The sequence below is a fragment of the Neomonachus schauinslandi genome, chromosome 9 (genome assembly GCF_002201575.2).
Source record: "Neomonachus schauinslandi chromosome 9, ASM220157v2, whole genome shotgun sequence".
In the NCBI taxonomy this organism is placed as follows: domain Eukaryota; kingdom Metazoa; phylum Chordata; class Mammalia; order Carnivora; family Phocidae; genus Neomonachus; species Neomonachus schauinslandi.
Genome location: NC_058411.1, coordinates 89,867,673 through 89,890,255, shown reverse-complemented (window position 1 = coordinate 89,890,255; position 22,583 = coordinate 89,867,673). Strand labels below are relative to the sequence as shown.

General features: G+C 38.4%; 1 protein-coding gene across 1 annotated transcript in view; it reads left to right on the top strand.

The window, feature by feature from the left end:
* ATP8B4 (ATPase phospholipid transporting 8B4 (putative)) overlaps positions 1 to 22,583 on the top strand; it is a 243,701-nt gene that overhangs the window by 175,298 nt on the left and 45,820 nt on the right. Inside the window, exons 16-20 of the mRNA XM_021693958.1 lie at positions 5,075 to 5,190; positions 8,261 to 8,425; positions 9,420 to 9,531; positions 11,331 to 11,436; positions 21,458 to 21,602. Coding sequence (XP_021549633.1) covers positions 5,075 to 5,190; positions 8,261 to 8,425; positions 9,420 to 9,531; positions 11,331 to 11,436; positions 21,458 to 21,602 — 644 coding nt within the window. The remainder of the gene's footprint in view (positions 1 to 5,074; positions 5,191 to 8,260; positions 8,426 to 9,419; positions 9,532 to 11,330; positions 11,437 to 21,457; positions 21,603 to 22,583) is intronic.

Here is a 22,583-nt window from a genome sequence, read left to right as displayed (position 1 = left end):
TCTTCCCAGTTGTTAGACTATGTGCTACATGAGGGCAGTACTGTGTTTTAGTCGTCTTAAAATGCCCAGAGCTTGGCATGTAGATTTTCTATAAATGTTTGTTAAATAAGATTTAACCCAATACGTTGTAATTTATGAATATCCTGATCATCATATTAAATCAGTTTCTACTACAGAAAACAGGTGTATACATGGTAGGTTTTTGGCCTCTAACTACTTGAAACTAGCTGTGGGAGATTGCGCTCAGCAGGTAAAAACCAAACATCATCTGAGGATATTTATTTATTTATTTTTGAACAGGCTGTAGGCAGTCCTCATTGGTACTGCTGAAGAGCACATATGCTGCTCTGGGCTTTGGCCTAATGATGTATTAACAGAAGTAATCTTCTATTTACAGCTTCAGGGGAGGTGTTACTAATGTTGGGCTGGCCTAGAACTGACTTCTCTTTGCTATGAGGGTGTTGACAAAAACCTAAAATTGCTACACAGGGAAACTTTTGGCTTTCCCGCAGCATCAGTCACCACTACGGGCTGTGGAGAAATCACAGCCTAACCACAAACTTCAGATGTTTGGCTTAATGGATCCCATATGAAGAAAGGTAATGTTCCACCACAGAATGCATGGAAGCTTGTGGGCTTTCTTTTGGTTCTGTTTGGTTTTTAATCAGGAGGAATTTGAAAGAGGGGCTCCACTAGGGTAGAAAAATCTCTGTTTGATAATAAGGCACAAAAACAATGCTAGTCTCATGATTGTCATATGGCTTGGTCTGTGGGGACAACACCCTGATGTGAAGACTCACATATTTGCTGCTGTTGCTTCTCTCCTCCTCCTTCTCCTCCTTCTCTGCCTTCTCCCCCTCCTTCTCTGCTTCCTCCTCCTCTTTTTCTTCTTCCTCCTCTTCTTCCTTCTCTTCCTCCTCCTCTTTCTTCTCCATCTGTTTCCTCTTTCTCCTCCCCTTTTTTTTTGAAGGGAGCACTATCATTGATTGAATCATAAATGTATAGTTTTGATACTAGCACTACTTTCATTCCAGGGCAAGAGCCCTGATTTAATTCAGGTACCTCAATAAAAATAGATTTCTATGAAGAATTTTGTCAGAGGGTATAGAATCTACTATATTGATAAACATATAGATCTTGTTATACAGTTTTAAAAGGACCAATTCTCATTGTGTAAATAAAAATACAGAGATAAAATTCAAAGATACTTACTAATAGAGGCAAGTGGCAATAAACATTAAGGAAGAATAAATTAGGCTAGCTCCTTGAAAAACCCTTGCAAGATCTTTAGAAAGAGTTGCTCAACTCTAAACTTTTTAGAGAGGATCAAAATACAAATCACACTGCCACGTAACAGGCATTTCTCTGTGTGGACATATGAACAGCCATCCAACTGAAATATGGCAAAATAGAATTACTCATCACCCTTCACAGTGTTGCTATTGCATTTACGCCTATAGCATACACCTGGAAACCATTTCTGACCTTTTTCTTTTTATGTCACAAAGGCATAGCTTTTGCTTTCAATGAATTTTGCATAATTATAACTCAACTCAATTAAGCAAATATTTAGTAAGTGCCTACCATGTCCCAGGGACTTGATGCTGAGGGAGAATGTGGAATTGAAAAGTGTTCTATGTGATCGCACCCAGGAGAAGATGGTGAAATAGGGTAGGAAATAGGCTGGAAAAGGACAGGGCTTAATGATTCCTGTTTATGCCATGTTAAGAGTGTCCAAACTTGATCTAAGGGCATATGGAGGCTATTGCAGGATTCTAAGCAGTAGTGTGAAGATGACTCTGGCTGGATTACAGAAGAGTTTGGAGAGAAGCAGGGTTGAAATGAGTAAAACCATTTGGGTTAATGTGATAATATAGGCAAGTGATAAGATGATGAAGAGAAATTCATGGCTGCAGTTGGATGTATGGGTGGTGGAGGGAGAGGAGCTTCGAGTATGGCTGGATATCTGATTTGGAAGACTGAGTGAATGGTGAAGCTGGTTATTGAGATGGAGACATAAGAGAAATACCTAGTTGTTGGAGGACAATAATGTGTCCAGTTTGAGTTTGGTGTGCATGAGCACATCCAAAAGGAGATATCTAATTCGTGGTTGGATGTACAGATTGGAAGGGAATGCTGGAGATAGATTTGGGTAGGAGATATACATTTAAAAGCAATCATTCTGTCACTGGAACCTGAAGCCATAGAAATGAATGTGACTACATGGAGAGTGGAAGGGGAATTAGATCCTAGGAAAATCTTTGAAGAACACCAATATATAAAGGACTGGCAACGGGAGAAGAATTTATAACTAAAAATCTATGATTTTTGTCCAGACTCTGCCCACATGTTATCTTGACCATTTAAAACTGTTGTTCTTTTTAATTTAATTTTTTTTTTTTGAGAGAGAGAGAGAGAGAGTCAGGGGGAGGGGCAGAGGGAGAGAGAGAATCTGGAGCAGACTTCCCACTGAGCATGGAGCCCAACATGGGGCTCAGTCCCATGACTCTGAGATCATGACCTGAGCCAAAATCAGGAGTTGGATGCTTAAATGACTGAGCCACCCAGGCGCCTCTCTTTTTAATTCATTTTAAAAAGGCTAACTTCTGAAATGAGTGAGACTTGATTAGCCTTGAGATTTCCTAGCAGAAATGACTAGAAGCCTTGAATGAAGAGATACAAAACTTGCTGAGCTGCAAAAGGAAAAGTTTAGTGAGTAAAATTAAGCAAGATTCCATGAAATTGGATTTACACAAACTCAAATTTAAAGGGACTAATGCTGGGTTAAGAAAAAAACATGGAAGAAATGGAAAATCTTTACTGAATGAGAAAAATGTAGATTGGAAAGGACCCTAGAAGTTAGAGTGTTTAAATATCTCCTTTTCATATGTAGAAACTGAGATGAAGAGATGGTAAGGGATTTGCACAAATCATAATTGGTTTGTGATTTCCTAGACCAGTGATTCTCCATGTGTGGTCTAGGGAACCCTAAGAAAACTTGGGAGCTTTTCAGAGGATGCACAAGGACAAAAACATTTTCATAATAATACAAATGTTATTTGTCTTTTTCATTCTTTTTCTCATGAGTATACTGCAGAGTTTTATAAAAGCCACATGATGTGTGATATCACAACAGACTGAACCACAGAGGCAGATATGAGAGTCCGACCATCTGTTAAGCCAGACATTAAAGAGAACTGTAATCATGTAAAACAATGCCACTCTCCAAACTAATTTTTTTTCTGTTGTGGAAATTATAATTATTTTCATAGAAATGTTATTTATGTTAATATGTAGTATGTTTATTATAATTATTATAATAGTCATTATTACAGTAATATAATTAGTGTCATAAGACCATTGATATAATAACATTTCTCAACTTTAATTTCTAATATAGTAAATACTGATAAATATAACCCACTTTACAAAAGCCCTGGAGTTCTCACAAAGTTTTAAGAGTGTATAGGGGTTCTGAGACCAAAAAGTTTGAGAACTGATGTCCTAGCCTGGACTATAAACAACAGTCACAGAGAAGTCATACTGGTAAAAGTAGGATGCACATACTTGGCCTTTATAGCTCTGGTGATGGAAGGGAGAAATTATTAAATTGGATTGCTATGGAAGGAAAGCAAAAGAAAGCTGGGATTAAATGTTCCGTCTCCCCCCAGCTTGAACAATTAGATAAATTATATATGCTTTTTTCTTTTTCCCCAATGTGGGCAATTAGAGCCAGAGTACAAGAAGAACTGCATGCATTCTGGCAACTAGGAGAGCTGACCCAGGGTTTTAGGAGAGAAGACAAGCCCTAGACAAGTCCCAATACAAAAAAGTTTCCAGGGTGCATTAAATATATTCAAAGCTAGGAGGACACTATAATAGATCAAGTCTTAAGTAAGAGTAGTTAAAGGTAAGAAGGGAGATTTATTTATTATACTTTGGTATTTATGTTCCTTTAAGTCAAGCTCTAAATTTTATATTCTGTTAAATTAATAGTAGTCAGTATTTATGTTCATTTGTTTTGAGGCATTCTACTTTAGAGAAAAGGTATAATTGAGTGGAAAGCATGTAACAATCTTTGCTATGATGAAGCTTGTAATGGTCAGTGTTCAGACCATTACGGTGTGACCCAGGAAGTTGTCTTAAATTGTAGGTAGTTCCTGGAAAGAAATATATTGCCATGTCATTCATATATTCATTCATTCGTTTGTTCATTCGTTCATTCATTCATTCATTCAAACAAATAATTAAGGGCCTAGTATGTGCCAAGCTGTAAAACCAAGCCTACAAATGTAGGCCAAGGATTCTGTAGTTTAAAAAAAGATTTGACAGCAATATGTGGGACAGCCAGGGGAAGGCTTAAAGACTGGAATGAAAGGGATCCTCGTCAGGGCTGTCATTCCCAAACGTGGGGAGGGGGGGGGCAGATTAAAAGCATAGCCCTAACTGATACAGAATTCCAGTTAAAAGAAGGTAGAAACTAATTTTGAAAGCCCCATGTGAGGTAGGCTTGCAGGCCAGGATTGTGACTGAAAAAATCAACCACCAAGAATGAAAGAAAGGGCTTTTCCAATGAGTAAAGAGGGTAAAGAAAAACATCAGCAAGGACCGACAACTAGTGCGTAAACCATGGCTTTGAATGGCTAGAATTCCATATGGAGATCATTTGGCATAACAGTGATAGTTGATTCCTACAGTAGGTCTTGAGTTTCGCACCAGGAGACAGGCAGGCAAAGCTTTCTTTCAATTCTGTTCAATCCAGAAGGCTTGATTTGAATTTATCAACCCTTCAAATAGTAGGCAAGGAAAATGGTAAGGTCATACACATCTGAATAAAAACACTTGTTTCCGAGTTTGGGAAATCAAAGGATTCCAGTAGATGGAATATTTCTAAGTTAATAGAACAGGAATAAGGCCAAGTGACTTAGATAGTGACCTTCTAATTAAAGGCACTGAATATTTTACTACTGGCCAAAACGTTATGCCCATTTCCAAATTTCCTAGCTGGAGCCCTAGAAAGTCTAGTTTCGACAGATTTCATTGATTATCTCCTATGCAAAATTTTTCTTTTCAGTTCGAAACCCAGAAGGACAGATAAAGCTTTATTCCAAAGGAGCAGACACTATTCTATTTGAAAAACTTCATCCATCCAATGAAGACCTTCTGACTTTGACGACAAACCATCTCAGTGTAAGTGCTTCTGTCTGAAGGTTAGCACGATGGCCCTTTGGCCACTTCCTATGATTAGATCTAATTTTTAAAATATCAGCGAAATGATCTGACTTTTAAAAAAAATTTTATTATGTTAGTCTCCATACAGTACATCATTAGTTTTTGATGCAGTGTTCCATGATTCATTGTTTGTCTATAATACCCAGTGCTCCATGCAATACGTGCCCTCCTTCATCACCAGGCTAACCCATCCCCCAACCCCCTCCCCTCTAAAACCTTCAATTTGATTCCTGGAGTCCATAGTCTCTCATAGTTAGTCTCCCTGCTCCAATTCCCCACCCCCTTCATTTTTCCCTTCCTTCTCCTAATGATCCGACTTTTGAAATAGAAAGCACAGGAAACTGTGCCAGTGAATATCTGGAACCTGGCACATGGACCCCTCTCCTTGGCCTGCTGATAGTCTGATCAGTCTTACCACAGATGGATTAACACAGAGCAGCTGTGAAGTAGCCGCTGAGTGTACGCTGTTGAACGCTGGCCAGGGAAAGGCTCAGGACACCTAGGGAAACCTGCTCTAACTCCCCTGCAGTTTGAGGCTTCTTCCCTTGGTGACCGGTTCTGGAAAGAGGAGCAGGACAGTTGCTTTCTCTTGGGTTCTAATGTGTCTGACACCAATGGAGTTTCTTATGATTACCGCCCCCCCGCCCCCCCCACCTCCGGGGAATAGCTTAGGGTCATGCTTAGATGCTGAGGGGAAAATAGTAGCCAACTTTCTCCTCCAGGGGTCCTTCTGTTAAGGTCATAAATCATGATGAGTCACTTATATTCTTTATGTTGAAGCTACCAAAAGCTTTTTGAAGGGAGCAGGAGTAATCTTTAGCATATATATTTATGCCATATAAATTTGGCACATATATTTTGGCAAAAGAGTAAGAGTCTATGAATTAATATGACATTAACCTGGTTTAAACCTGAAGATTCAAGTGTCTCTCTAATATTTATTTGAGGTTCCATTTAGCCGAATATGAACTTTAAGGGCAACTGGTCAAAATTCTCATATCCTCATTGGTTTCTCTCCTTTAAAAAATTATTGAGGATTCATTTCCTTTGTCAAGCCCTATATTTAATACAAAACATTCCCTGGATCTTTAAAAAACAAACAAATAGATAAAACAAAACAAAAAAATTCCTCTCCCTGACTTTAAGTTTAAAGAATGATGGTTTAGTAATATTGGTTACAAACATAGCTATTGTTTTTGTCTTTCCAATAGAGCATTCTTGATTTTCTTTTAATCTCTTCCAGAAGGCTGGCATGGTCTTTTTAATTTTTTTTTTTTTAATGAAAACAACATTAGAATCATAAGTATCTGATTTTTGCCATTGCTCAAACACCAAAGGCTTTGGATTTTCATACGTTTTCCTTTCATACTAAAGTATAGGAAGTCTAATTTGGTCTTTTTATATTTCTATGCAAAAGAGGTTTTTTCCAGGTAATGTCAGTTTGACTTGCTCTTTGCTTCATTCACTTTGTTCATTTGACTTTAAATTCTGAGGTTTTCAATTTATACTTAATAATTGATTTTGACTTGTTTAATGGTAGGAAACGACCTTGCTCAAATGCTCATTTAGGATTAAACTTGTGATTCATGCACTAATTAAATAACTTAAATCATCTGTCCCCTTTTGTAATGCCATTTTGAGTTGATTCACTGTTGTACAGAACCGGGAGGAAAGCACTGGTCATGCCCAGTGTGGTTGCAAGTTAAAGGCAAAGAAGTGTTTCTGTGAATTAAGGGGACAAAAGATCATTACAAGGCAGTAACTAGATTTTCAGATCAGTAGGGAACCCAGTGGTGGTCTTGCAAAATGTGATTACAATGTCCAGAGTGCTACCAATTGCCTACAAGATAAATTTGGATAATTATCATGGTCTCTGTGGGCAAAACCACATCATTGCAGCATGCACTGAATTTACTTTCCGTTTACCGAATTAGGGTGTGTCATGGTTTAACTTGTGCCTGATCACAAACCTGTGTCTGTTCTATAAGCCAAAACACGACAGAGAAGATATGCTCAGTGGCAATGCCCAAAGGAGCAGAAATTTTATAATAACACTTGCAGTGTAGAGGCCCATAAAATGACCACTGGAGGCCTAGACAAAGTGGGAGGTTTTTAACATTTCCCCAAAGCAATCTACATATGTTTCTAGCTATTGTGGCTATGTGAGACACTTAGCAACTACCAGTCTCCCATTTTTATTTCCTTATTTTTCCTATTAGAAGGATAAAGCACCAAAGGTATCATTTGAGAAATCATCAGTTTACTGAGACACTAAAGGAAAAATATGACTCTTCAATTAATTTGACCAATTATTAAATACTCCATAGAAATTAGTTTCTCAAAAATAGTAATTTTTAAAAATAACCTGACTTGATGTTTTTTAAGTTTCTAAGAATTTTAATTATTAAAATAAAACTTTCATATAGCAAAAAGTAAGAAAATTTACAGATCTAGAATGAAAAGTAAAAGTCAGCCTCTACTTCTTGCTTCCCAGAAGCAAGTATTTGTATTGACTTTTCTGCCTCACTCTCCCTTTTGCCCCTAGAGGTTATTCTTATAACCTTAATATGCTTCAACTTCTGTTACCTGACCAATGTTTATTTATTCATCTGTAATTGACTTTGACTTTTTATTATGGAAGATTTCAAGCATAAAAAGAAGTAGGACTCAGTTAATTTTAGACATAGCTATATTATTAGGTGGAACCAATCTATGTTGCTTCAAATGGATATCTCAAGTCATGGGTGTGGTTGATCACTTCTCACCTAGGGCACTTCAGCAGGCTTTGCAGCTGTCTTTAGGGGGAAGGCTAGCTCCCCTGAGTGTTTTAACCCCATAGAAATAAAATACGAAATACAAACATTATATCCCATTTCCAAGGGGATTAAAAAGTTGGGGGTCAGGATGGCCAAATAATACTCTTGGGACAAAATGAATTTAAGTAAAAAACTTCTTACCCACTATTGTTGCTGTTATTGCCATGGTTACCATTCTGCGATGGTTCCTATATCTATTTCTGCTCTGACAGGAATTTGCAGGGGAAGGCCTTCGAACCTTGGCCATTGCATACAGAGATCTGGATGACAAGTACTTTAAAGAGTGGCATAAGATGCTTGAAGATGCAAGCAATCTCATGGATGAGAGGGATGAACGGATAGCTGGGCTATATGAAGAAATTGAAAGGGATTTAATGGTATGAGCTTGGAAGCATGATGGTTTCTGTTTATAAAAGGGATAGTATGTGTTTAGAGATCTAGCATAGGAATAATCCATTGCCAAATCATCTTGCACATAGCAGATGTTACCCTCTCAAACACTGATTCGTGCTCTATACATCGGCTTCAAGTTTGCCATGTATGGCCCTAGAGAGCTTAGAGGATTATTTCTATTAGCAGTAGCTTATACAATTGGAAGTTTCCCCAGAGTAGAAGATGGTGTCATCTCCATTCTTTGTCAGCCTCTGGTATGTCTTTGATGTTATGTGTTTTTTTTTTTTTCTCCTTTCTTTATGATCTACCTTTTTGAGCAGGGAAACTTTCCATGAAGAGTGGCTATGGCTCTAAACCACCCTAGGCCATGAGGTCTGATGATATCTGTGTTGCCCAGAGTATGATCTATTTTAGAAACTGCTCTTCCCTGAGGCCCAGTGGTCAGGATGCTTAGCTATTTTGAGATACTAAGGAGCATGTTATGTTCATCTCTGGATGAGATATTACACAAGACCCTTCACTTTTTAGTTTATGACATCTGCTGGTTTGTTAATTTAGGAGAATGGCTCTACTTTTTTGTGATTCTTACTATGAGATTAGGGCTCTCCTTTGGACCTTTCCATGTTGATGTAAGTTGGGAAGAGGCTGGGGAGTTCTTCAGTTCTTAGAAGCCCAAATGGCTTCTGATGGTTTATGCTAATATGTTACCTGAGCATATCAGACCCCTCATAAATTCTAACCTCCAGTATCTCTGCCATTAACTGGTGTGACTATCAGTTGGCTTGATTTGGGAACTTCCTCTTGAGGACCTTCCCAACCCATCACTGCACGTAATAAGATGCTTGCTGTATCAATGCATCATAACTTCCTTCTTCAATTCATGTTCCTTGACCTCTAAACTTGGTGATTTAAAGCCATAGATATTGTGGATATTGTTTGCCTGCATTAACATAAGGTATTCTCTATTTTTCAATGAAGCTACTAGGTGCCACTGCTGTAGAAGATAAGTTACAAGAGGGTGTTATTGAAACGATTGCAAGTTTATCATTAGCTAATATTAAGATCTGGGTCCTAACAGGAGACAAACAAGGTAAATTGAAAATGGATGCTGATGATGTCTTGAAAGGGGGGTGGGCAATAATTTCTCTGGTAAATTTTTAATTAACCAGAAAGCTTAATGAATTAGATATTTACACAGCCCTTCACGTAGGAAAGAGTTGAAATATAAAAAGGAAAGCTAATATATTACAAAAATTTATTATTTAAAACAAAAACTAATGAATTGTCTTCTATAGTATACTCTTCAGTCAGTTGAGTTTCAGCTCAATTGCTTCTTAAATATGATAGTTTCACCTGTAGGCAACAATGGTATTAAATAATGTTTATTGTTTCACATGAGCAGTGCCCCCAGTCAGGACAGAGAGAGGCATAGCACTGAAGCAGGACATTGGAGACCTCCATTGGAGACATTGGAGACCTAACTACTCCTTTATTTTCTTGATGGTAGGGAGGTTTGGGGATATTAGGGATGGGGTCAGGATGGTAGGCAGGCTTTGGGGAGACAGGGAAGTGGCTATGTATCAACTGGTGTGGAAATATTCTGGCATTTTATCAATCACCACAGGCGTTCCAGTGCAACTAGGCTAAATTCCAGGACTGCCCATGTAGTGGTACAATGAGAGCTGACCCACTTTCAGACATGACAAAATGCCAAGTCAGCATAGAAAGAGTCATTATGTTCAGGGTACTGTGTTTCCTAAGAAGGAAAAGGGATCAGTACATTTTGGATCTATTGCTAGCAGTAATGGTTAAAACAAAAATGATTTTATGCTTGGTCATTAGTACACCAGAATATTTAGTAAATTGGCACACACATGTTTTCAAGATTCTATCTACTTGTTACATATTTTTTAGAACATTGGAGGATTTGTAGATAAGTCAGTTCTCCATGTGTTCACCCAAATCACTGATTACAAAAAATAAACAGTAGAGAGTTGAGCTCTGTGGTGTATTAGTAGAGACTTCCTAGAGTTTGACATTGATCAGTGGGTACATTCATAACTATTTACTTAGTTATGAATATACACCAGTTTACTCTTCTTTAGCTTTCATTTCTGTGGCTTATACAAAGGATATGCTAAGATTTTATCAATTGCCTTCAGACTTAGGGCAAATCTAATTATCCCACAGAATTGGCAAGAGCCTAATGACCCAACAGAATGAGAAACAAATGACCATACTGAGGATGGAAGGGCTACCTAACTATCCAAGGGTCCAGTTCTACAGAAGTGGAGGAAGGACTGCTCAACATCATGTACTTCTCCACTTACCTAGTAGCAGCAGTCCTGCGTGGTCTTTGAGGTGATAGTCAAATTCCAAACTTTAATTTACTTAATGGGAAAATGGCAGTGTTGCCTGTGGGAGAACTATAAAGCTATTATAAGAACATTTTTTGCTTTCAACTGAACAATTTGTGAGTTTTTTCAATGTGTATACCACATCAGATTAAATAATAGCTAAATTAAGTATTTTAGCTCTCCGAAGGCAGTATTTGGGACTTCAGGTAAAAAGTTTTTTATTTACACATTTCACTATATCACAGGGCCTTAGGGTATTTTCATAAATACTAATTTTGGGAATCAAGAAGTTTTTTCAAAAACTAGATGAGAAAGCTGAGAATTCATAGATGTTGCTACTTCTCCATGGATTTAACAAGTGGTGAATTTGATCATGGAGCCTGGGCCTTTGAATTTACCTCTGGGTTTCTTGGATTTTATCTCTCATCACACTCTCTCTGACATTAAAGGGTAATGCCTCAAAACTTTTATGAAAAAGTTACTTATGTTATTAAGTAATGTTCTAACTGAGGTGGGTTTTATTTTGTATCAGAAACTGCCATCAACATTGGCTATGCCTGCAACATGCTGACTGATGACATGAATGATGTGTTCATTATAGCAGGGAACACAGCAGTGGAAGTCAGAGAAGAACTCAGGTAAGTGTTGAAGGAAAAAAGAAAGGAAGAGAGAAAGGGAGAGATAGTTCCTGTGGCCTTATTTTGGAATAGAATTCTTCCTGCATGTTTCCTAAACTCTATTCATAAGGTAAGTTTGACATCAGTAGTGAAACATTGTCTTCAGGCCTCCAACATTTTCCAAGTATTTTTAAAAATATATATATATTTAAAGATTTTATTATTTGTTGGAAAGAGAGAGAACACAAGCAGGGGGAACGGCAGGCAAGGGAGAAGCAGCCTCCCAGCTGAGCAAGGAGCCCGATGTGGGACTCGATCCTGGGACCCTGAGATATGACCTGAGCTGAAGGCAGATGCTTAACTGACTGAGCCACCCAGGCATCCTCCAAGTATTTTTAGAAAAGGATTTCAAATCACTTACATTAAATTATCCTTTAAAACTATGTGTTGGTGAGTGCCTAGCTCTTATATGATGAATGATCAGATTCAGTGAGGGCATTTGTTTAAAATAGCAATTCCCTAGCTTCAATTTGGCCCCCCAAATTAAGGATCTCCAGGGGATAGGGGATGGGGACTTGTATTTTCATAAGTACCTAGGTGAAATTGATCAGATAAATTTGAAAAACGCAGCTGGAGGAGATGGTATGTAAAGTTGGAATAGAGTCTTTCAGCGTTAAAGAAAGTAGGTATTTTGACACAGTTACTGTTAAACCCAGCTGTATAATCCTTATGAGAAATAGAATGCTGTGAAATTTGTGTAACTGCTGCAAATACCAGAAAATACATAACTGCTGAAATTAGGTAAGAGTGGATAAACACTAAATTTTGAGAAATAACATTTCCTAAAATCTGCCAATTTTATCCTTTATTTTTTTTCAATTTCATTTTAAGAAGATTTTAAAAGTCTGCATAATTATTTTACCAGAACTTTAAAAAATGCTGTCATAACAATTTTTGCTTACTAATGCTTGCAGTAGCATCTCTAAACTCAATCCATTTTGGGTCTGGCCAAACAGATTATTGCATTAGAGGCAAACTGCTTGTATTTTGCTACATTCTAGATGGGGCTAACTTCCCCTCAACACAGCAGTGGAACACTATGGGCTTCCTTAATGTGTTTCCATCATTACACTTTTGTTCCTGAACCTTGAAAAGAAAGGAAGTCTTAACTGTCAGCACCACCGATTTCTACTTATAGATCAAATTTCCCAACTTCCACACTGTTTTACTCCCAGTAGAAAACTGCTGTATATGCTGGTTAGAAGATCGAGATTGCAAGTCTTTGCCAAATACATTGGGAAATTGGGGGAAATATTAATAATTTGTTTAGTAATTAATAACAGTTAAATATTTTAAGAAAATCTCTTTAAATGACCTTTTTGTGGTGGGGGGGATTTAACTCTTGCTGAGGGAAGATGGATGTGAGCAGATCTAGACCATAATGCGCCTAGCGCTAAATGCTTTAAAACAGTGCCTGGGACACTGTTATAAGCAGGATACATGTATTGCATTTCATTCCCAAAGCAACCCAGTGTTAAGCATTATCATTATCCTTATTTTACAGATCAGGAAGTTGAGGCATGGATAGGGTAAATAACATGCCTGAAGTTTCACAACTGGCTAGTGGTTCAGCTGGTATTTGAATCTAGTGTGGTCCCAGAGCCTGTGCACCAAATCACTTGCCACATGTCTCTCTAAACATATGTTGGATGTATTCTTACTCCCTTTAAATGATTGATATAAAAAAAATGTAATTGTTGAGGCATCTTACAGCTTCACTTGAGGTCACACACCAGAGTAGTGATGAGAGCAGAATAAATTCCAGGGAGAGACAGCAGATGTAAGAGGAAGGATATGGGCTTCGTGTTAGCTGGACCCAAGTTGGAATCTTGGCTTCCAACTCACTGGCAGGCTAAGTTACTTTAAATATTCTATTCCACCTCTCTTTGATTTGTTTCCTCATTTGTAAATGGGAAAATATACAAATATCTATTCTGTAGACTTATTCAGGAGATTAAAAGAGGTAAGAATGTAAAGATTTGTGGCCATTCAATGAGCACCTTTCTTGCCTTCCCCCTCTCTCCCCACTTCCTCCCTTCCCCTTTATCCCTTTTCTTCAGCCCTTGTTCCCACAACAGGGACTACTTTAATTAACGTTTCCCCAATAGACTCTGTGGAGTCTATATTAAAATTATATAAATAATAATAAAATTATATCAGTCATAATTAACTAGATTTCCCAATATGTATTGTGCAAAGACATAGGCAATCAGCTGCCAGAAGCATGCTATACCAGCTTTCTGCACCCAGTTGATGTAATGGTAGCCAAAAATAACACAAAAGTTAAGAAAAAGCAGTGAGTCTATACATTCTTATCATATAGCCATCTATATTTTTATTAACCTTCTTAAGATATTGAAAACAACATGCTGACCTCTATTACAACCTTTATGGATCCCTTCCTCAATTGGTAACGTTGGATAAGGATATTGCAGGTTGATGGAACAGCATACATGAAGGCATAGAAACATGAAGGAAATCGTGTTCTATTCCAGAAGCAGTATTCCATGTGGTAGCTAGGGTGTATGACAGAATTAAAGGTGAGGACCATTTTTTCAGAGACAGATTGGTGATTGATTGACAAGTGAAAGTGGTTATACTGAATCCTAAAGTTATTGAGTGGATGTGAATGGCTTCTAAGCCGATGAGTAACAAACCCAATTCTACATTTATGAAATAACACTCCAGTGACAGGATAGATGGAGTATGTTTGGTGGGAAAAAGAACAGTATCAGGAGATGCATCAGGAAGCTGTTGGAATACTGGAGTTTAGAGATGATGAGGTTGAACTAAGGCAATGAGGCCAAAAGAGTGGAATGAAACTGACAGCTCTTTTGGAGGTAGAATGGATAGGACTCGGAATTTGATTGGATGTGAAGAGAAGTAGAAGCCTATGTCATTTCTAGCTTGTCTGACTTTCACAGCCCAGAATGCACTCAACTGTGCAAGAACAAAAACTCTTTAAATTTTATAAAACTGAACTTGAACCTCTTTCTGCCTGATGGCACTTTTGGGTAAATTCAGTTCAAGTCTAGGATTCACAGTTGCCCCATCTGTCACTGATCCTCATCATCTACCCGGCTGACATCTAGCACTTCCCACTTCTGTGTCCCTGTCTGGTCTCCTGTCTCTCTGGGTTGCTGGCTGTCCCTCTTGGCTCACTTCCACATGCTCCTGGGGAAATAGGAGAAGTGTGGCTGTTCTTCATCTGTGTATCTGAGAAGACTTGTGCTCTCACAAGGCCACCTCTGTTCCTGAAATCCCTTTACTCTAGATCTTCTTTGTCACCATACTTCAGTGGCAACTATTCCATACTCAGATTCCCAAAAACTCATCTGAGGATTCCATTACCCACACGTTCCTCCATCCACTACTGGTCTGGGGTGTGAGTTAGGACCCAGCTTTCTTTAATGACTCACCAGCATCTAAGCTTCTCTTCGTAGTCCCTTACCTCTAGGCTTAGATGGGCTTTCTACTCTGTTGCTTATGGCAACATTTTATGCCTTGATTTCTTTAAGGATTTGTCTTATGAAACTTGGAGAACCTTTTTTCTTCCCTCTCAAAAAGCCCATTAGCAAAATTCAAGATCAATGCTGCTGTGGGTTTCAAGAGTCTATTTTGGTACTTAAAAAGCAAGATCTTGACTCTTTTTTGTTCCCTCTGTATTTGGTTCTGTGAGATCTCCTGAGGCAAGGTATGTTTCAGAGTAAAGAGGGTCATCTGTAGTAGTGGTGGTGATTGCAGAAGGGGTAGGGAACCAAAGTTACTATCTCAAGATTTTATCCAGCTACCTTTGGTTGACTAAGTAGATGGCATAACTGTCATTAAGTGGAAGGCATGTGGAGAAATATGAATTCTTATAAATTGTTGTTTAGAGTATAAGTTTGTAGAAACTTTCTAGAGGGCAAACTCACAACATATTTCAAAATTACATATATGTATACTTTTGATCCAATGATCACTACTTCTGGGAATTGTCTTTAAACAAGTGGATAAATGTCTGAATAGGTATATAAAGAAATATTGATTGCTGCATCAATTATAATAGAAAATCAGAAAATGCTCAAATACCCAGTCACAAGGGATTTTGTTAATTACTATGACATACACTGGCAATGGGATACTATGCAGTTATTAAAAGTGATTATGAGCCACCAACTGGGTGGCTCAGTTGGTTAAGCGTCTGCCTTCGGCTCAGGTCATGATCCTGGAGTCCCGGGATGGAGTCCCACATCGGGCTCCCTGCTCGGCGGGGAGTCTGCTTCTCCCTCTGACTCTCCTCCCTCTCATGCTCTCTGTCTCTCATTCTCTCTCTCTCAAATAAATAAATAAAATCTTTAAAAAAAAAGTGATTATGTGTTTATCGACATTGCAGAGGATCATAGGGGAAGAAAGGAAAAAAAATGAAACCAGACGAAATCAGAGAAGGAGAAAAACCATAAGAGACTCTTAATCTTAGGAAACAAACTGAGGGTTGCTGGAGGGGAGGGGGGTAGGGGCTGGGGTAACTGGATGATGGACATTGGGGAGCACTGGGTATTATATAAGACTGGTGAATCACAGACCTGTACTTCTGAAACATATAATACATTATATGTTAATTAATTGAATTTAAATAAAAAAAACTATCTGGGACAAATGAAAAAAAAAATTCCTAAAGCACCTCCTGGTCATTCTCACATCGTCATTTTAAAGATAGGTGTCCTAGTAAATACTTTGGATTTCCCAAGAAGGTAAATACCAATCTTGGAAAATGTTCTCGAGGATAGAAATTATGTTGTCTGCTTTCCTGTCTTCTGCCGTTAATGGCACAGAACTAGGTATATTAGCAATGATCAGATTTTATTTGATATTTGATTGACAGATTTATTGACTGGCTGAATTTTTATGGTAGAGACTATCACAGAGACAATTCTTTTTTTTTTCTTTTAATATTTTTTTTATTTATTTGAGAGAGAGTGCAAGCACAAACGGGGAGCAGTAGGGGGGAGGGGAGAAGCAGGCTCCCCGCTGAGCAGGGAGCCCGATGTGGGGCCCAATCCCAGGACCCCGAGATCATGACCCGAGCCCAAGGCAGACAGTCAACCAACTGAGCCACCCAGGCGCCCCTGCCAATTGTTCTTTCAATTTGTTGTTGTTGTGTGCTTGGTAGAGAGATGGTCTAAGCATAATTACAATAGAATTTGGACTTCTAAGGAATAGAATTCTGAGGGAAAGACTTCTAAGGAATAATGCTGGTTGTTATATGATGTAATTTATACTTAAAACAGTTTCTATCATATTTTACAACTTCATATAGGTTAATAGAAATTTGTGTTTTCTCTTGCTTTTACAATAAAACAATAAAAAAACAGAAAGAAAGATGTCCATGATATATTTAAGTGAGAAATGAGATTACAAAATAGGCACAGTATGATCCATTTTTTCCAAAGAAAGTATGTATTTGTATATATGTGTGTGTGTGTGTGTGTGTGTATACATACACACAAACACGATACATCTGTATCCATTTCTGTCCTTTACCTACCCATCAAGCTCTCTATAGGACATATACAGTGGTTCTCTCTGAATGTTGGAATTATGGATCATGTTTGCTTTGTTCTTTATGGCTCTTCACATTATTTGAAATTGTAATAGTGTTCATGCAATACTTTCATAATTGGAAAAAAAAAAGCCCGAAGTTTTTTAATGAGAAGGAAAAATATTCAGAGGGGAAAAACAAGGAATTTCTGTCTAGCTAATTATTTCAGGACCCTTGAGGCCATCTTGCTTAACTGACTAGCAAATAATGTTTATTTTAACCCAGACTTGAAGGTAACCCCATTCTCAGAGTCTAAGACAGGGTGGCAATGCATGGTATAAAATTCTGTATATGAGGAATGAATACATTTGTAGTATGCATTTACTTAATAGTAGGATTAGGGGAAACAAAGCATCCAAGAAAAATTATTGCCAAAGGTGCCCTCTCTAATCCTAATCTGGGCTACTTATGTCTAAACCCAGAATTTGGGGAATGAAATATTAAAATCATAAATTTGCACCCTTCAGTTTTCTTGTGTTAATGTTTTTGAGTTCAGTGGGAGTTCATGCAAAAACAACCCAAAAAAGTGTATCAAAAAGACAGGATCCTAGTGACAGTAGCTATTAGAAGGAAATGATCTAAATGGTTATATTTAAACCTAACAAATGTGTTTAGATTATTTCATAAACATGGATATATAATTTTTATGCATATCATGCATGTGGCTTGTTTCAAATTTAATGTAATGAAACTGTTTTAGCCACTTTGAGTCCTGGGTTAATTTTGCCACCATAGCTGTGTTAGTATTAAAGGCATGTCCAGAAATCTGCAATTAAACCCTGCTATGGTTTCTCAGAAGATCACCACACTGATTACATTTCACCAATACGTATGTCTTCTGCCCAAAGGAAGACAGACTGGGAATGTAATTTTGCTTGGGCTGACAGGCAGACTCACTCCATGTTTCATTTTTGTTATATTGGTCCCATGTTTTGTTGAAAAAATTCATGTCCGATAACTAATTAAACCATGATGTGACGGTACTGCTTCTGAGAAATATTCTGGTGATATACCTAGGAATTGATATTTCTTTAATCAGCAAAATACGTGTTGCACTTTTTTGAGCACTACTTGGCAGAAAGTTACTTGTTTGAATGAGCAGAGTTCTCAAATGCAAATGGCTCCAGAACCAGGCAGGTAACATTAGTTGTGTGATCTGGGCTATATATGAGACATTAGGGAGTGGTGGAGCGTTTGGTGAAGGTGAACATCATGATGTCCATAAACTCATACAGATTTTTAAAAACACTGTGCAGGCCAAACAAAATGCATCTCGTTCCTCATTTCCAACTTCTAGTCACCCAGGCAAAATGTTTTAGTAGGTTGGGTTTCTGTCATAAACCGGAACATTTTAGAGTACTAAGAAATCTTGGCCATGTTCTAATACACACTGGTGCAGCTGCCCAGGTTTTCCTGGCTGGTGTCAACCAGCCTGACGGGCTGTCCCATTCCCCTAATTTCTCCCATCCAAGTACTAACCAGGCCCGACCCTGCTTAGCTTCCGAGATCAGACGAGATCGGGCGCGTTCAGGGTGGTATGGCCGTAGACTCCCCTAATTTCTAATAAAACACGGGTTTAGGGATTGTCTTACAGATCACATGGGTAGTAAGGGATGGAACAGGGGCTTAAAATAAAAATTTCATGTACTTCCTCCCTTTCTCTGTTGTTGGCAGTGTGGTGCTGTCCCATAACTGCTCCTCTGGCCCTGTCAGCCTGTGGCTGACTCTGTATGTTAACCAGTTTAGTGCAGTAGACTGAGAACTAGGAATTTGAAGACCTGGGTTCTGTGCTGGGTCTGTAACTGACTCGTCAAGTGGCTAGAGGTCAGATCACCCAGCTGTGGGCAAACGAGATGTCAGAGGCAAGACCTTGGGCCTAAGCCCAGCTCTCCAGGTTCCAAGCTCAATGCTCTTATAGTGAAGTCAGGATTGTCTTCTTTTAAACATGATGCCATGGTTTCAGTCCATTTCCTTACAGGTCCATGCCATGTTTGAACACAGAGTGCCTTACGAGCATACCATCTCTTTTCTTTATAGAGTGCATGCAAGCCAGCATGTGCCCAACTGTGCTCTGCTGTGTTTGCAGTGGCATGGGGCTTTGAATGCCATGGTCACCTCAGCTGTTAATGCATTTCTGCATGCCAGCATTCTAATAGACTGCCCTTCATTACACAGCTTGGGAAAACACAGGACTTCTTTTGTTTTAGCATTTGTTATTTGTGTTCTGTGGTTAAGCATCGTGTGTTACGTCTGCAAAAATGTATAGTTCCTATTCAATAAAGGAAGTCACGTGTAGTTTTTCCCTTCCTAATAAATTGGTGTTTTTTTTTTTTTTTTGAAAACCAGCTAGCGTTTTAAGAGCTAAGTTCCAGGAAGAGAAAGAAATGATAGCTATGGAGCATGGGCAGAGGTCTAAAAATGCGTGAGCCCCGTCTGGTGAGGAGGGTTGGCCCATGTGGAGGGAACGCAGCTGAGCCTGAAAAACTGTCCCTTTTCTGCCTAGAGATGTTAGGAAGACAGTTTAAGGGGGGGGGGGAATCCTAAATAAATAGAATTTCAGCCAATACTCTCATGAACTTCACCCTTCTTTGGAATGTTTTTATTCTCTGGGGGGAAAACAGAGATTGAGTCATCTATACAGCGAGTGAGAACTTTACTAAAAAGGAAACCTCGGGAGATGTTTGCCGTTTGGTGCTTTCTTAAGACCCAATTTATGAACTCTGCAGCACTGCCAGACAAACGCTCGCTTCTGGGGAGCTTGTTTCTCTAGCTTTCTTCATTATATGGGACAGTAAATTTTCCTGACTGTTAGGAGGACACCTTGACATGATTATCTGATGTAAAAGTCCGATTCCCCCACTAAACAATGAGTTTTCATGGCTCTTCTCCACTCCTTCCCCCACCTTAACTCCCTAAATTTCACACATAGCACTCTGACTTTATAAATCTTTTTCTTTGATTCTGCAGACTGATTGCTAAGTGCATGATATCATTCTTGGAGCCAGGGGCATGTAATCTCTGGGTTCCTTGGGTTCTTAAATGCAGGCTGTGCTTTTGGCCTTGGACAGCAGAAGGAGATGTTGAGCCAGAAGATAACGGTGGTTTTTTTGTGTGTGTGTGTTGTGTTTTTGTTTTGTTTTGTTTTAGATTTCACATATAAATAATTAGTGTTACATTTTCAAATAATTAGAAAGCTAAGGGCTGAAATAGTTGTTTTCGTACAGTGAACATTCTCTTCTTTTTACATCATAAAACCATTTTAATAAATGTTTTCTATATAGGATGAGCCTTTGGGGAACCATTTCATTTTGCTGTAAGCCAAAACATCCATTTTCTGGCCTCCCACTCCCCATTTGCTCCAGGGCACTCATTTTATAGATGCAAGTTGTGGCCTAACATATTGGTGGCTGGCTTTGGCACTCATCTTCAGGGACCATTTGCCATGTAGCCCTCTGGTTGTGGTTCAAAGTACTGGAGTCATGTTAACTTGCCCTTATGTTATTTCAAAGCCTGTCATCTGAGGGTCTTCAGAGAGGAAATTTCCCTTCCATTAAAGGCATTATCTTTCCATTTTGAAGAGAAGAGTAAAATGCCTCTTCTAAGCATGTTACATGACCATACAATCTTTCTCTTAAATAGCAGAGATGGATGAGTGTGAGCAAGATTTTTCTACTGCTAATTAGATCTGGGGCATTGGAAGGAGTTTCCATTTGCAACGACCCTCTACTCTTGGTGTCTGTATTTTTTTTCCCCCCAGAAGATTTATACTACTGTTTGAGCTGATGAGTGCAATTTTCACTTAAAACAGTCCATTATATTCTAATGACTATGCCAATTCAGTAAATGCCATCATTTAGTTTTGTCACATTTTTAGAAAATGTGCTTCTTAAAAGACTGCTGTTTTAAGCCAGATCATATGACATTGTTCTGCAAATTAATGAATTTATTTTATATATTGATGTCCTGGAATTCCTAGAAGGTTTCATCAATTGTCTTTAGTCTTTCCCTTTTCAATATTTAACAATATTGCACGCCAGACCAGTGGTTCTGGAGTCCCTGAAGCTCAGACAACCTTATAGGCCAAATGTATCGAGGGCACCTAGTTCCAGCCCAGCTCAAGATGATAATTTAGATTTAAGGTAATTGTAAACGTTCAAAATGATTCTGTTTTCATTATGTTTACTTTCCTACTTCCTGGAATTTGCAAATTTGCTACGGTCTCTCCATCACAAAGAATCATCCAGCTTGCTTTACTGTAACCGAATCTTATGCCATAGTCTATCTGAATAGTGATGAAATGAATTTACCTCTAGGCCAGTCTCTTGTTAGCGTAATAGGTATGCTCTTTAAACTTGTTATGATTTGTTCTCCACCCCCCCCCCCCCCCCCCCCGCCTTCAAGAAAAGCAAAGGAAAATTTGTTTGGACAAAACAGAAGTTCTTCCAACGGCCATGTAGTTTTTGAAAAACAGCAGCTGGAGCTGGACTCAGTTGTAGAAGAAACCATAACAGGAGATTATGCCTTAATCATAAATGGCCACAGTTTGGTGAGTTTGCTTAAGGCTTTTGTTCTTTTTCTTTATCCCAGTAATTGTCTCTTTTGTGCTGTCATACTGAGGTCTCCTTTTGTGTTTTCCAAACAAATGACACCACTAGAAACAGGGTATACACAATGATTTCCTGTTTGCAAAGGGAAAGGAAACTTCTGATATATATTTCATACATTATTGCTTGAACCACCACAGTGAAAGGGAGGATCCAAAGAAATACTGTGTTCACAGAATATCAATCTTGTCTAAATGACTGTAGACCATTTAGCAGTATTGTTTAAGTGCTTTTCTAAGGGAGAGTGTCACAGCTCCCCGTTATTTAATTAAAATAATGCAACTGTTGGATGTATTGCAATTATTGCTCTTGCTGATGTTTGTGATTTGGCAGAGCACAACCTGATCTTCATATAATTACCACACCAAATTATTGCCATTAAGATACCTCTGGTGGTTTTTCTAAATAGCATTATTTTACAGCAATGCCAAACAATTTGCTTTGATTAGGAAATCTGGTTCTTGTCGTAATAGAATAAACTTGCATTGTGCTTTTAATGTAGTTAAGGTTCCAAATCTTGAACAAATATCAAAACATTCTTCTGAGTTTCTAATTTAAAAAACAAAATCTCTGATTGCACTCCAGTGAAATTATCATTTATATGCACAAAGAGCTAATCTCACATCTTTCCCCAGCTTTGATGATCATTTTTCACTTTTGGAGTTTGGAAAATAAATGTATCTTCTTGTAGACGGTTTCTTAGAGGACAAAAGAAGTTGGATATGAGTATATTGTATTTTCCCCCTTGTGATCAGCTGTCTGTTAGCTCTTAGTGCTTAGAGCATTATCCAGCTGGATTCCAGACATAATGATGTGTTGCCTTCTACACCATGGAAAGTTACAGAGCTCAGCTGCAGGCCAAGCTCAGGCGAAAGTTTGTCCAGATGACACGAATTTCTCCTTTGCACAAATGAGCAGCAACT